The sequence below is a fragment of the Sciurus vulgaris genome, assembly GCF_902686455.1.
Source record: "Sciurus vulgaris genome assembly, chromosome: 14".
Lineage (NCBI taxonomy): Eukaryota > Metazoa > Chordata > Mammalia > Rodentia > Sciuridae > Sciurus > Sciurus vulgaris.
The window spans coordinates 46,289,888-46,304,981 of record NC_136475.1 but is presented as its reverse complement, the minus strand read 5'-3'; the positions used below and the strand labels follow the sequence as shown (position 1 = coordinate 46,304,981).

General features: G+C 46.1%; 1 protein-coding gene and 1 pseudogene across 2 annotated transcripts in view; both read left to right on the top strand.

Annotated features, from left to right (window-relative positions):
* The window catches only part of LOC306643534 (activator of 90 kDa heat shock protein ATPase homolog 2-like), a 44,568-nt gene that overhangs the window by 25,773 nt on the left and 3,701 nt on the right, over positions 1-15,094 (top strand). Inside the window, 6 exon segments of the mRNA XM_079109751.1 lie at positions 8,451-8,545; positions 8,548-8,625; positions 8,628-8,639; positions 12,013-12,060; positions 12,063-12,097; positions 14,113-14,227. Of these exon segments, the coding sequence (XP_078965877.1) occupies positions 8,451-8,545; positions 8,548-8,625; positions 8,628-8,639; positions 12,013-12,060; positions 12,063-12,097; positions 14,113-14,227 (383 nt within the window).
* LOC306643441 (26S proteasome regulatory subunit 7-like) lies at positions 2,990-4,749 on the top strand (annotated as a pseudogene). The gene has a single exon. The product of its transcript is annotated as a 26S proteasome regulatory subunit 7-like (transcript).

The following is a 15,094-nucleotide window of genomic DNA, read 5'->3' as shown; positions in this document are numbered from 1 at the left end:
ACTTGGGCTTCTACATAGAAAACTGATCAGCCCTACTCCCCTCCTTATAGGCCAGCTGCAACTGTGGGCAAAACTATTCAAAAAAAAAAAAAGCAGTCTTGGTAATTGAATCCTGAAAGTGACATTCCATAAGTGTTGCTGTGTTGCTGTATTCTAGTCATTGAAAGCAAGTCAGGAGGTCCAGCCCACAGTCAAGGGACATGAACACCAGGAGGCAGGGAAAGGTGAGTGCTATCTGAGAGGCTACCTTCCACACAGGCTCAGGAGGGCGCTGCCCCATGTGACAGGGAAAGCGAACGTAAATCCTCTCTGTGTGTACTTTAGCAGAAGTTAAGAAGTTGTAAGGCCCTGCCTGTTGAAGATACCCTCTGATTTCAGAGCTGTTAGAGCGATTGTGCTATTAAAAAGGAGCTTATAACCTTTAATTTTATATATTTTTAACAAAGTGTATGTGCTATATAGTCCTGACAGAGGGAAGTGTGACTCTCTGGGACATCAAGGAAGTTTTTCAGAGGAAGAAATATTTGAGCAAAGCCTTGGTGATGGAAGCAAGAATAAATGGGACCATCAGGCAGAGGGTCCTGGATGTGGGAAGGCACAGGGGCACTGGAGAGCCCCAGAGCTTCTCCTCAGCAGGGTGCCAGCAATGGAAGCACTCTAGGTGTGGGGCTGGGAAGGCAGGCTGCGCCAGACCTGGAGTGAACCTTCCTAAGGGATGGCATGCCTCTGAAGAAGGTAAAAGCAGAGCAATTCTATTAGGAAAACTGTAGGGGAAAGAGACTAACAGGGACAGAGGACCATTAGGAAGACCTTATAAAGACAGAAGCAAGAAAAAAGATGAACACCAGAAGCAAAATAAGGTGTGGTAGAACAAAGAAGAGTGACTTGAGAAATACATAGGAGACTCAACAGGATGCCCAGTCGGCTGTGAGGGATGAGCAAGTCTGCCTGGAGCCATCCGGGTGTGCCGCACAGCCTGCCACGTGGATGGTGCTGCCTTTACTGGTGCGGAGAGGAGGGAGGGGCGGAGTCACTGCACATCCCAGCCTTGGATGACTCTGTAAATGGTGACAGCGGGAACACGGGACACAACTAGGAAGAGGAGCAGGTTTAGGAAAGTGGCTCTGAGCAGAAATTGCAAGTTGTTCTTCAAATATCCATGTTACCTTCTTTCCCGTGGGCAACTGCCCCCCTCACATTGGGACTTAGCCACCTGTGACTAAGTTCTGACCAATGAGAGTGTAGAAGTGATACTTGCCATGTCTGAGTCAGGCCCTTAAAAGGAATGAAGTGTGCTTGCCTTTTTTCTTTCTCTCTTCATGTAACGCAGAATAGGGAAGTAATTTTGAGCTGTCTTTGATAAGGCAGATGAGGGCGCTATCTCTAAGGGAGAAACAACAAGGTGAAATCTGGGAGCCAAAAACACTGGTCCTGAGCCACTACCCCAGACTATGATGGGAGGGAGAAATAAACTTGTCACCTGTTTAAGTCACTTTTGGGGGACTGGGGTTGGGGTGGCAGAGAATCTCTGTTGTAGAAGCCTAGTCTGTATTTTTCAGAAGATACAATATAGTAAGTGGATAAGCGGAGTGGGAAGCGATAGGAGAAAATGTGCCTCTCCTATCTCCTGGCAGGTGCACAGTTGAGGGAGGATCTCAACTGCTGTACTCTGAGTACGTTCCCAGGGTGCTCTTAACTGTGAGGGAACCTGGCAAGGGTGCTAAGGTAGACCCATTCCTGCAAGATTCGGACTCCATTGGTGGGCAACGTTGTCTTTAGGAATCACCTTTGCCTTGACCAGGATAGTCTAAACTGAAAGTGTCAAGTTAGGAGTCTGGAGTTTGGTTGTTGGTGAATGAGAATAAAAGAGATCATCCTGGGGGGTGAGGATAAAATGACGTTATTATGTGCTTCCTACGTGCCAGGAGGGGTTCTAAGAGCTTTAGTCATATAGATTCCTTGAACTTCATACTACCTGCGTGGTTAGGTGTCAGACACAGCTAGTTGTCTTGGGTATGCTTGCTTTTCTTTTCCCTCCCTCCCTCCCTCCTCTCCTTCCCTCCTTTCTTCCATCTTTTCTCTTTTCTATTTTTCTTTTTTGCAGTATTGGGGAATTGAACCCAGGGGCTCTCACCACTGAAATCTGTCCCCAACCCTTTTATTATGAGGCAGGGTGTCCTCAAACTTGCAATTCTCCTGCCTCAGACTCTTAAGTAGCTACAATTATAGATGTGCACCACTACGCCTGGCAAGAACAGTAAGTTTTTAGAGAAGTGACAAGGAAAAATAACTTTCAGTCATTTTCTGGTGGTAAAGCTTGTTAACATAAGTTCATCTGGTGCCATCTCTAGGTTAGTGAAGGTCCAAAGTTGTCTTGAGTGTTTAGCTGTTCTCCCTGATAGAAGGGGGACAGAATTCCTTTTGTCTTTGTTAATCTGTATCCTGCTTTTAGAAAAATAGAGGGAGGGCAGAGAGCTTTCTGAGTGTCTGTTTCTTCTGTCTTCTGCTCAACAATCTCTCATATTTGCAGGAGGCAGGCTCTGGTCTCCCACAGTTAACTAGCAACAGAATCTATTCCTCATATATAGGTAACACTATTCCCATTTTACAGATGATGACGTACAAAGGTGAGGGAATTTGCCTAAGCTTAGTAAGTGGTAGAGTCAAGACTAGGACTTGGGCATTGGGCTTGGTAGCTGCCAATGTGGTCCACCAGTGCCATGGGAGACAGTTCACCACGGTTACTGCGTGGATGGCACAGAAAGCCTTCACACTGGCTTTCCACACTCCCACACTATTCACAGTCCATCCTCAAAATGTCTTCCTTAGTGTCTTCTTGCTGGTTCTGCTTTGTGACCATCCTACTTTCCACCCAGTTCCTTTCCTAACTTGCACATCTTTGCCGATGTTGCTCTTTGGTCTGGAATGACCTCTCCCAATTTTGCCTACTGAAATTCTATCCATTCATCAAGGCCTAGTTCTCCTTTCATATCCTTTCAACAAATGTCACCTACCCTTTTGAACTGATGTATTCCACCAATTATTGAGATTTGCTCTGTGGTAGGCAGGGGGAATTCTAGCATGTGCAAAACAGATGAACTGTTGCAAACTATTGTACTTATCTTTGTGTTTGCTACCAGCAGTGGCTTTCAAACTTAAAAAAGAAATAATCTTACAAACACATCACACCAGACAGACACATGCACAACAATTTAAGAAACAATATTGACCTTAGACTGTGCAATCACTAAGGAATTAAGGCACTAACATCTCCTAACAATGCCGGATTATTTTGGTGCAGATCGAAGGAAAACCAAAGAGGATGAGAAAGACAACAAGCCCATCTGAACTCTGGATGAGAGGGAGATTGCGTTGCTGAAAACTTATGGTCAGAGGACTTACTTTAGGCAGATTAAGCAGGTTGAGGATAACATTCAACAACTTTTCAAGGAAATTAATGAGCTTTCTTAAAGAATTTGATACTGGCTTGGCCCCACCAGCGCTCTGGGACTTGGCTGCAGATAAGCAAACTCTCAAGAGCAAACAGCCTTTACAGGTTGCAAGGTGTACAAAGCTAATTAATGCTGATTTGGAGGACCCAAATTATCAATGGGAAGCAGCTGCCAAGTTCGCGGTAGACTGTCACCTATTGACACTGAAGAAGGGCTGAGAGTTGGTGTGACAGAATATCAAATCCACATTCCACTGCATCCTAAGATTGACCCAACAGTTACTATGATGCAGGTGGAGGAAAAACATGATGTCACTTACAGTGATGTTGGTGGTTGTAAGGAGCAGATTGAGAAATTTTGAGAAGTAGTTGAAACTCCACTACTTCATCCAGAGAGGTTTGTCAACCTTGGCATTGAACTTCCCAAGGTTGTACTGCTGCTTGGTCCCCCAGGCACAGGCAAGACACTCTGTGCCAAGGCAGTTGCTAATAGGACTGATGCTTGCTTCATTCGAGTTATTGAATCTGAACTTGTACAGAAATACGTTGGTGAGGGGGCTTGAATGGTTCATGAGCTTTTTGAAATGGCCAGAACAAAAAAAAGCCTGCCTTATCTTCTTTGATGAAATTGATGCCATGGGAGGGACTTGGTTTGATGATGGTGCTGGAGGTGACAATGAAGTGCAGAGAACAAGGTTGGACCTGATCAATTAGCTAGATGGTTCTGATCCTCGAGGCAACATTGAAGTGCTGATGGCCACCAACATACCGGATACTCTGGACCCAGCGCTGATGAGGCCAGGGAGATTGGATAGAAAGACTGAATTTAGCTTACCTGATTTGGAGGATCGACTCACATCTTTAAGATACATGCTTGTTCAATGAGTGTTGAAAGAGATACCAGATTTGAATTGTTAGCACAACTGCGTCCGAATAGCACTGATGCTGAGATTAGAAGTGTCTGCATAGAAGCTGTATGTTTGCAATCCGAGCACAGATATTGAGAAGGATTTCTTGGAAGCTGTAAATAAGGTCATTAAGTCTTATGACAAATTTAGTGCTACTCCCCACTATATGATATACAACTGAGCAAACAAACTTCAGTTGGAATCCTAAGCTTATAAAAACTTAGTATCACCTCACACAAAAAAAATGGTTTCAAAATCGAAAAAAGAATATTGACCTTAACCACATGAAATCACTCTGATCACTTCATTTCTGTATCATTAAGATAAAAATGATGGGGCTGGGGTTGTAGCTCAGTGGTAGAGTGCTTGCCTAGCATGTGTGAGGCCCTGGGTTTGAGTCTCAGCATTGCATATAAATAAAAAGTCCATCAACAAATAAAAAAAATTTTAGAAAAGATAAAAATGATTATTGATATCTCCTAAAAGATTTACAGCCTACAGGTTCAAACACATAAGTTTAAGAAATCTTCATTCCTTTATTCATCTAGTCAGCCAAACAGATTTTCTGGGTGTCCACACTGTGTTGGGCACAGCTTTGGCACAGGGATTTAGAAGAGTTCCTTCTCTGAAGGTCAGCAGGCCAGTGCAGATAGCAGCCTGAGAGCAAAGACTGTACACAGTAAACTATGTGCTATAGTGGCATTGTGCTGGGGCAGATGTGCATATTGTCAGTTCAATAAATATGAATAGAATTAAACTGAGGCAAAGGCATCAGAGTTATAAAAAGAGACTAGCATAGTGACTTCCTCAAAGGCAGAACCTTATCAGTTCATAGGTCTATTGTGACAGGGAACCTGCTCCAAGTCCTGATTCTCTAGTGGAGTGCATGGCTAGAGTCAATCCTGGTTCACACCTTTCAGTTGCCTTTGCTAAAGGTGAAAATGGTTTGGGTTTACCCAGCACAGATTGGTTATGGGAAAAAAGAAATTCCTGGAACATTTTGCCTTTCTTTTTGTGAGCCTGTCAGTGTCATCACTTTGGCTTGGCTGTAGGCAGGATGCCACCTCATTCACCTTCTGGCCACCAAATCAAATCAGTCATAACCTGTTGTTGGGTTGGGAGGATAGCTTGGTTGGTAGAGTGCTTGCCTTGCAAGCACAGGGTCCTAGGTTTGATCCCCAGCAACAGGGAGGAAAAAAAACAAAAACAAAAAAAAACCCCTGTTGTTAGGGCTACAGGCACATACCTGCCTGAAATTGCTTTATTGATTAAATTATTTTAGGACAATTTAATTCTTGATAATTATCTATATAAGATCTTTTCGTTTACATTTTAACGAAGTTATTTCCCTTGGGATTAGTTCTTTTTTGTGAATATTGTAATTTTTTGTCCACCTAACATTTTAGTGATTACAACTTTTGCCTTTGTAAGTTTTCTAGTGTCTTATCTGCCACCAGGTTCAAAGGGATATTTAAATCTTACCATGTAATGTTCTATCAGTAATATTCTCTCTGAATTGGAAAAAAAATGAGCAGCTAATCTAGGAGAAAATAGTGCTCACTAATTGATATTCCAGTTTACCCCTCATAACCTCCTGTCAGCTGTCCATGTTTTTGGTGAAGTGTGAAAGGTGAAATCACAATGTCATTTTGTTTTGGGGTGAAAGTTCTGTGAAGCAGTTTGTTTATTTAACAGTTGTAGATCTTTGGAAGATGATAATACAGTAGCTCCACTAAGCAAATGGAGAAAAACCATCCTTAACCACTAATTTATTTCATGGATGAGCACAGACCACAGGCACAGGGCAGGTGAGCACAGGGGAACTGAACAGCCAGGTACTTCCACGCTTACATTATCCCACCCATTTTATCTGCAAAATAAATCTCCACATATATCTCAGTAACATTTTCCAGTTGGTGCCAAGTTTTTGCCAGAAAGTGAAAACCCATGAAAGGAATCATTAATATTACCCACTTACTTATTGCAAGTGCATCAAGTTGCAATCACAAGCACTTGCAATCACAATATTTCGTTCTTTCTACAAATTATTATTATATGAATAAATGTGAATATTCCTGAAATAACCTAGCACTTGGCAGCTCGTGCTATTCCACAGGTGTTGGAAAGGCCAGAGACTTGGCCTCCAAGAGAGAAGCGAGGGTCCACTGTTGTGCAGGAAACTTTGGCCAGAACCCCGCAAAAGGAGTGTCGGGAGCGCGCGCAGCGGGGACCGAGGCGCGCGGTGAGCGCGCTGTGTCGGCGTTCGGGTCTCGTCCTCGGGCGCGGTGTTCACCGAAAACCAGCCACCAGCCGGCCGCTGGCAGCCCGCAGCGCCAGCACTGCGCGCCGCTCCGCCTACGCCCCGCCGCGCTGCCCGGCACTGGAGACAACTGCAATAGTAACAAAAATCCCGAGCGGTGTCTCTGCCCTTCGCAGGCGGCTGAGGCTTCCCCTCTGCGGGGTTTGCGGTGCCAGACGCGCAGCGGAGCCGGGGCCCCCCTCCCGCCGCTCCAGCCTCCCAGGCCCTCGAGCCCGAGTCCCTTCCAGCAGCGCAGCCTCCCGGAACCTGGCCGCGGCTCCCCAGCGATCCGCGGCGGAGCGGGCGGTGGGGCGGGGCGGAGCCGGGGGCGGGGATTTCTGGCACTTTCTGGGCGCTGGGAGCGCGCTGCTCCCGGACTCGGAGGCCGGAAACGCCGGCGCGGAGCCGCAGCCGCCGCGGCCGGGTCCTTGTTTTCCGCCGAGGCCGCGCAGCCACTGGCCAATGGGGCCAGGGGGACCCGCGCTGGATCGTGGAGGAGCGGGGAGGACGGAACCAACGTGAACAACTGGCACTGGTGCGGCGGGCGGCCTCCGCCCTCCCGGAGCGGGGCAGGGCCGCGGGGACCGGGCCTCCCTGGGCCTCGGGGCGCGGCGAGCGGCGGGCGGGGCTGGGTGGGACTGGGCCGCGCGCACTCCCCGCCGGCCGCGGAAGACCGCTGCCCTGGGGTCCTCTGAGGCAGGAGGTGGCGCTTCTCCCCTACCCTACCTCTCGGGCTTCAGCTCCTCCCTGAAAGTTAGACTGGGCCCCACGAGTGACTCCTGACGTCCCTTTCTCCTCTGACAGCCTCAAGGAGGCCGCAGACCTTACGGCCTCGGCTTCCCCCTCCCCGCCGGCCCTTCTTGATGCCCCTGGGTATTAAATAGGAGTTGGGTAGTGTGCGTGCGTGTGCGTGGGGATGCCTTGGTGTGGATAGGACAGAGAAGGAATTTGGGTCCTTCTGTACTAGCTTGGGTGGTCCTCCCGTGAGCCCTGGTTTCTCTGAATTTGAGCTACCTGTTCTCCTGTACCTTATCAGAAAAATGGGGTGATGCCTGCCTCCCTCTCACCTTCAGAGCTTCAGGAAGGGATGCCCTCTGGTCCCCAGGGTTGGGGCACCTCAAGACCAGCAGAGCCTTTTGAGACAGGTCCTAAGCCAGAGCCAAGCCTCCAGCCTGTGGGGATGGCGGCATGACTTCACTGGTACTTCTGGGCCTTGCAAGTTTCCTAGCCCCAGCTGCATGGATAGGGCACTGACTTAGCCCATATCTTTCCTCCAAAATGGGAATATTATTTGAGAAGATTGCACGAGGTAATGCATATATGGTAACACTTGATAATTGGTTTTGTCATGATTAGTGTTATTTCAGTTATTACCCCATTTACACATGGCCCAGGCTTTGCCCATCCTATTTCCAACAAGTAAGATTCCTGGACGCTCTCTCCAAGGACAGTGTTTTTAAGGCAAATATGATTTGGGGGCTGGGGATGTAGCTCAGTTGGTAGTGTGCCTGCCTCATAAGCACAAGGCTCTGGGTTCAATCCCCAGCACCACAAAGAAAAAAAAAAATATATATATATATGATTTGACTGATAACAATCTTAAGGAACCAAGCAGGAGGATTAAAAGATATTTGGTACAAAGCTTGTTGGAGAAGCATGTTTGTAAGTTGGAGGGTGGCAGGCTTCTCAAGGCTGATCTGGGCTGAGCCTGGATGCCCATGGCATTCAGTCTGGTCTTGTGGATACCAGCCCGGGCTTCCATTCACCACTGTGCCCTTCTGATCCCTGGCAGGACAGAGAGGGATGCCACCAGCTGGTCCAAGGGGAAACTCCAAGAGTTGCTGGTGGGCATCATTGTGGAGAATGAGGCAGGCCGCTGTGAGATCAGTGACTGAAGCAGGTGGAAGGTGATGCTTCTTGCAGCAGCCGCAAAGGAAAACTGATTTTCTTCTATGAGTGGAACATCAAGCTGGCTGGAAAGGTAAGGGTGTGTGTGTGTGTGTGTGTGTGTGTGTGTGTGTGTGTGTGTGAGAGAGAGAGAGAGAGAGAGAGAGAGAGAAAGAGAGAGAGAGAGAGAAGGGTGGAGCTGGGAGCCTGGGGCATTCAGTTCATTCATTTAGTGCATATCTTTTAGTAACCCTACCAAGTCATTCCCCATTTTCTTCTTCCCAGGCCTCTGGCAGCCATGGGCCTGGTGCTAACTGACCCTGAGTTGGCATTAGTAGTTCCTGACTGCCCTTGGAATTGCGAGGTCCCCAAAGCTGGAGCTCCTTACTCCCTGCACAGAGACTGCTTGGAGCTCACTGTGCTGAGCTGACTCTTTTCTATAGGCACCTGTGCTGGAGCCTCATGGAGTTGCTCCCCGAAACAACCTTCCTTGCTGTCCATCTCCTCAAGGTCATCTGTAGTGAAGCCCTCTCTCTCCATTCTGTAACTAACTGCAGACCCCTCCCTGTACTATCTCCCTTCCTGCTTCGTTTTTCCCTAAAATGTTGATATTTGGTATACTCTGTGATTGCCTGGGGATGTTGACTATTGTCCTCCTCCAGGGATTTATTTTTATAACAGAATTATTGAGATATGATTCACATATCTTATAGTTCACCCAATTAACATGCATAATTGAGTGTTTTTTTCAGCATATTCAGAGTTGTATATTCAGATTGTCACCACAGTTGATTTTAGAACATTTCTTCACCTAGAAAGAAGCCCTGTGCCATTAGCAATCATTCCACATTTCCTTCTTCCCAGGCCCCTGACAGCCATCAATCTATTTTTTGTCTCTATGGATTAACTCTGAACATTTTATATAAAAGGAGCCTTACCATATATAGTATTTGGAGTTGGACTTCTTTTATTCATGATTTTCAAGATTTGTTTGTGGTATAGCATATATGAGTATTTCATTGTTTTTCATAGCCTAGAGACATTCCATTGTATGATGGACCACATTGTCCCTCAGCTGATGAATGGATAAAGAAATTTTGGTTGTTTTTACTTTTGGGGAGTTTGGGTTGAATTTTCCTACGTACTTAGCTCCTGGCTGGATGGACAGTATATATGCAATAAAAAAACCAAGGACATGGACACACAGGGAAGGAAGAGGAGGCGAAAGGGTGAGAGCAGATTGTGGAGGATTGTTCTGAGTTCATATTTGGGCCTCAGCCCTAGAGTCAGCTCCTCTCCGGAGAATCTGTTAGAGAACAGCCTGTACCTGGCCACAGCCTGGGGCTGCCTTCCTAGCAGGAGCCAGGCCAGAACCAAGGGAGGCAAGAGCAAGCTTCAAAAGCAGTCCCACCTCTGCCTGCAATAGAACCCTCCAGGCGGGAGTTTGTCCTTAATTTCTCTCCCATTGGCTCCTGCTTCTTCCCCCAGGACAGGGGTCTAGGTCTCTGAGGAACCTCCTGGCCTGTGTCTGTTCCTCTCCCTTGGCCCAAAGCAATAGCCCTTCTGGAATGAAATAGTTCTACAGCTCAGGAGTGACACAGCATAGATCACAATCCATAGCACCCGCCTTAGGGCACTGACCTGCACCTGAAGGGCTTCTCTGAAGATGCTGGCCTGGGGCTGACCTGCCAGGTGTGCGTTGGATAAGAACTTGAAGCCTGTCAAACCCATGTAGTTTCAGAAGGGTGAAGAGACCAGTCTGTGCATAAAGCCCTACAAGCTGTGGTCAAGAAATGAAGGCACGCAAGCAGGGCTCTGTCCCAGGGACGTCCTGCACTCCCTTGTCACTCTTCTACATCTCTTCCTGCCCTGCACACGTCACATTGACCACCTCTGTAGACCTTTAATGGTAGCTCCCATTTTCATTTAGCATTTAGTCTCCTCACCTACTCCCTCAGAGACTCTAGTGAGTAGCACCTGTGTGGCATGGGCCCTCAGTGCATGCTGACAGAGCCCTCCTCTTATCCCAGATAGTTGAGAGGTGCTAACTGGGGCTTTGGCTAGCGCTTGATTTACTAAGGACCTGCTTAAGGAGGGGTGAGGAAGCTCATGCCAAGGCGTGACCAGTGAGAAGCCAGAGAGTGGTGTGTGCTCTAGAAGTGAGTCCTGCGCTCTTCTGTAGTCACATCTTTTTTTTGGGGGGGGGAGGGGTAGGTCAGGGGAAGTCAGGGGAGGTCTAGTCATTTCAGTGGAAGATGAACGTAACCTGCATTATGATCACAAAAAATAAAGAAAGAAAAAATTTCCTCCTTGACCCAAGAGGAGCTGGCTCTGCAAGGTTGGGATCAATCCTAAATTAAGTTTATGCGGTCATCAGAAAATAAGCCATTTCTGATGCTTACGCTCCTTGACTTCTGAGGGTAGGAGTGCCTTCTACTGTGTACCTGAGAACCCCTTTCCCACCTTGTCTAGTGGCACTGAAATGCCTGTAGGTCATGCCCAAGTGTGTCTTTTGCTGTGTCTGATTTCTAAGTAATGTTCCAGTTGGTTGACCCTGCCATGGGAGCCTCGTAGTCATTTTGAATGTAACTGCACTAAATACTTTTTCCAGATCAGTATCATAAAGGAGTGATGTGCAATTAAAATATAAAAATCCAGGCTGTAGCCAGAAGGCAGCTGTGAGAGCTGCCTGGACCCCAAGCCAGTTGTGTCCTTGCGGTGGCAGCACTCAAGCCCTGGAAGAAATCCAGACACACAGAGACCGTGCGAAGCTTCCTGGAGCCACAGCCCCCCTTCCTTCATGCTTTCTGTGATCAGAGCTCCTTGTCCCTTTCTGCCCTTCCATCCCTAAGTGGCTATACTCCCCATTAAGATAGCTCATCATCCTGCTTTGACCTGACATAGAACACTGGGGTAAGAAGGGAAACATGAGCTGAGTTCAGTGGCACTCACCTGATTCTGAGTCTGGGACAGGAGGATCATAAATTCAAAGCCAACCTTAGCAACTTAGAAAGTCCCTGTCTCAAAAAAATCAAAATCAAAATCAAGACAGTGTAGCTCAGAGGTACAGTGCTTGCATGGCATGCATGAGGACTTGGGTTCAAATCCCAGAACCACCAAAAAAAAAAAAAAAAAGAAAGAAAGAAAACTGACCCAGGGTGCATTAGAAAAAAAATGGTGGGGGTTGGAATGGGCTGGGGTATAGCTCAGTGGTAAAGTGCCCCTGGGCGCAATCTCTAGTACTACAAAAGCGGGGAATAAATGGAAACATGAGTTACAGACCCTCTTCCTCCCTCCAGGACTGCTGTCCCTGACTTCTGTGCACCACTGGTTTGGTCAGTCTAGTGCCACTTGTTTTGGCTGCTCCCCTCTGATGTGGCTGCAACCTCTGAGGGAGGTGAGAATTTCTGTTTTGCATGAAACCAGTTTTTATTTTTAATTGGAGACCCTGTTTTGCTCATTTTTAGGTACACTTAAAGAGTCTGGTGTGAAGCACAAGGGATTGATTGAAATACCAACCTTTCTGAAGAGAATGAAGTAGATGATACCGAGGTATCCAATGGAGTTTCTTTCTTTTTCATTTTTTCAGCTTCAGCTTCTGCTATTGATGTTGATCATTTGCATAACTGTTGCTCAGACTATGACTCTTGGGTGGTTGTGGTGAATTGTGAACGACTTCTTTTCCAAGAAGGATGCTTCACTATGTGGAGCTAGAGTGGTGAAGAAAGAGGAGGAGCGCCAGGAAGCCTCGATTCCCCAGGGACCAGGTGGGCCCTGGGCAGGTGACTATACCCTCCACAGCCTCCTCATCTGGAAAATGGACATAATTATCCTTCAGGGGTGTTACCAGGTTAAAATGTGACAATATATGTACTGTCAAGTGCTCAGGCCACTTGCATGGCTTGCTGAATGTGACCCGTTTCTCTTCCCTTGTACCTGCACTGTTTCCCTAAGTGAAGATTCTCCGCCTTTAGTTGTGTTCTCCCTTGGTTATGTCATGATTTTTTTGTAAGCTAACAGTAGGTGTTGCTTTTGACTGACGCTCCTGATCCTCCTGGGAGATGGAGTCTTGTGTCACTCCTGTGCCTGGCTTGAAGGTGCTGTCCTCTTGATGTCAAAAGTCTGGCTCTGAGGGAGAGATCATTTGTAGAGCAGTTGTATTTTTCGAAACAGAATAATCTTGTAAAGGATCCGTTTTGGTTTGTGTATGTACTTGACACGAAGTCTTCCCAAAACACAGGAGCTCAGTCGTGCTGAGCAGTGCCCAGTGCATGCAGAATCTCTGGATTGGCCTTCATGGAGGTTATCAAATGCCATAAAGGCTGGGCTGTCTTGGGCATGCCTTCACTCATGTTGCTGTACTCAGGCTGTGATTTCACTTTATTAGATTCAGATTATCAGCTGAAAAGCTTTTTAACAGCATGTTAACCTGGTCTTCTAGATTTTGAACCTCAGTAGCATTATAGAACAAACTCTAGATTTGAAGAGGCGTGGGCACGAGGCCCAGCTTAACTGAAACAGGACCTGAAGTGCTTTCAACGCAACATCTCATTTGTTCCGAGAATACCACTGAGTGCTCTGATGCTTCCTTCTCCTTCTCTCTCCTCCTTCCATACTCTCTGCTCTTTCTTCCATGCATTCCCTTGCCTAGTCCTCCTTCCTGTCAGAAGGGTACAAGGCCAGGTTACATGGGAACTTGATTTTCTTTTTTTTTTTCTCGCAGTACTGGGGATTGAACCTGAGTTGCCTTACCATTGAGCTACATCCCCACATCCCCAATCCTTTCAGTCCTTTTTCCTTTTCTTTTGAGACAGGGTGTCTCTAGGTTGCCCAGGCTGGCCCCAAACTTGGCATCTTCCTACCTCAGCCTCCTGGGTCACTGGGATTACAAAGGTGTGCCACCATGCCCTGCTTTCATTTTCCTGATTATAGTGCCTCAGGGGTTCTAGAACAGTGATGTTCAATATATGTATAATATAAGCCACATATGCAATTTAAATTTAAATGTTTAGTTGCCATATTAAAAAATAGGAAATAATTTTAATGAAGTTTTATTTAACCCAACATATAAAAATGTGATTTTAACATGTAATTATATAAAAATTATTAATGAGGTGTTTACATTCTTTTTTCATACTAAGTCTTTGGAGTCTGGTGTGTATTATAATTAAAGCTTATTGCACATCTCATTCAGATCAGCCGCATCTCAAGTGCTTAGTAGCTATGTGTGACTAGTGGCTGCCATACTGGACAGCACATTTTTAGATCCTGATTAAAGCTGCGGACTACATCAGCAATTTAATTGATGTATGTAAGTGCACACAATTTCATATGCAAATTAAGTGATTCACTTTCTATCTAAGGTTTGGCCACCAGCCCTGTCAGTGCACTCTTGATTTAGAAGCCTTTACATTCTCTCCAACTGTATTGTGAAGAAACTTGTCATATTTCTTGCTGTCATTTCTTTCCCTCCCCAACCTTCACGGTTCTCCATATCCATAGAGCCAAATATTGTAAAAATACATTAAACTAGATTTTTCTTAGGTTTGTATTTTTCTGATTTGTAGGTGAACGTGAGTAAAAAGAAAGGAGATGGGGATATACTGAAGGATCTTATGAAAACTGCAGGCACCGCCAAGGTCAGGGAGGCCCTTGGAGATTACCTGAAGGCACTTAAGACGGGTAAAGAAGGCATCCCTTGTGAACCAGAGGGTCCCTTTTCTATTTACCCAAGTTATGTTCTGCACTATGGTCTGGAATCCCAAGTTAAGCTCTAAGCACACTTGTACTGCAGAATAAATTATAGTCTGGATGTTGAGAGCTGGTCATGGGTAAGACCATAAAATTAGTGATCGTCAGTATTGTACACAGCGTGAACCATTTTTGCCTACAGAATTGTTAATAGTAGTTTTCTGGAATGAAAATCATCTAATCAGTTGTTTGTGTAATTACTTGTTTAATGTCTGTCTTCCCTGCTAGACTATAAGCTCCATGAGGGCATGGAAGGTGTCTGTCTTGTTCACTGCTGTACCTCCAGCATCTAGCACAATGCCTGGCACATAGTAGGTGCTTAATAAATCTTTGTTGAATGAATGAGTGTATGAATGCAAATGATTGCAGGTATTATGGGTGTAGTTGAGCTACACCTAGATCGTCCCTGTGCTGCATGGAAGTGAGGTTATTGTCTTCTCCCTGAATTAGAGGAGTTACCTGCCAGGCAGAATGCACAGCAGGGCCTTATCCTGCATTTCAAAGTTTTGACATAGATAGGTTTGGGGTTGCCATGCTTCCCACAAGACTGCACATGTAGCACACGTGTGGGTGGCTTAGGGACTTGGAAACTGTGAGAACAAGCTTGGTGAGGTATGGTGAAGCAATCAGAAAGTGTCCAGTTTTGACAGTAGGTGAGGGCCACAAAACTAGTAATAGTTAATCATATAAAATTTAGGTATTTGGAAAAGAAGTTTTGAAAATTTTACTTTTTTTTTTAAATAACTCGATAAAAGGAATTTGAAAAAAGAAAATAACAACAGACTTTCGTTGCTTCAA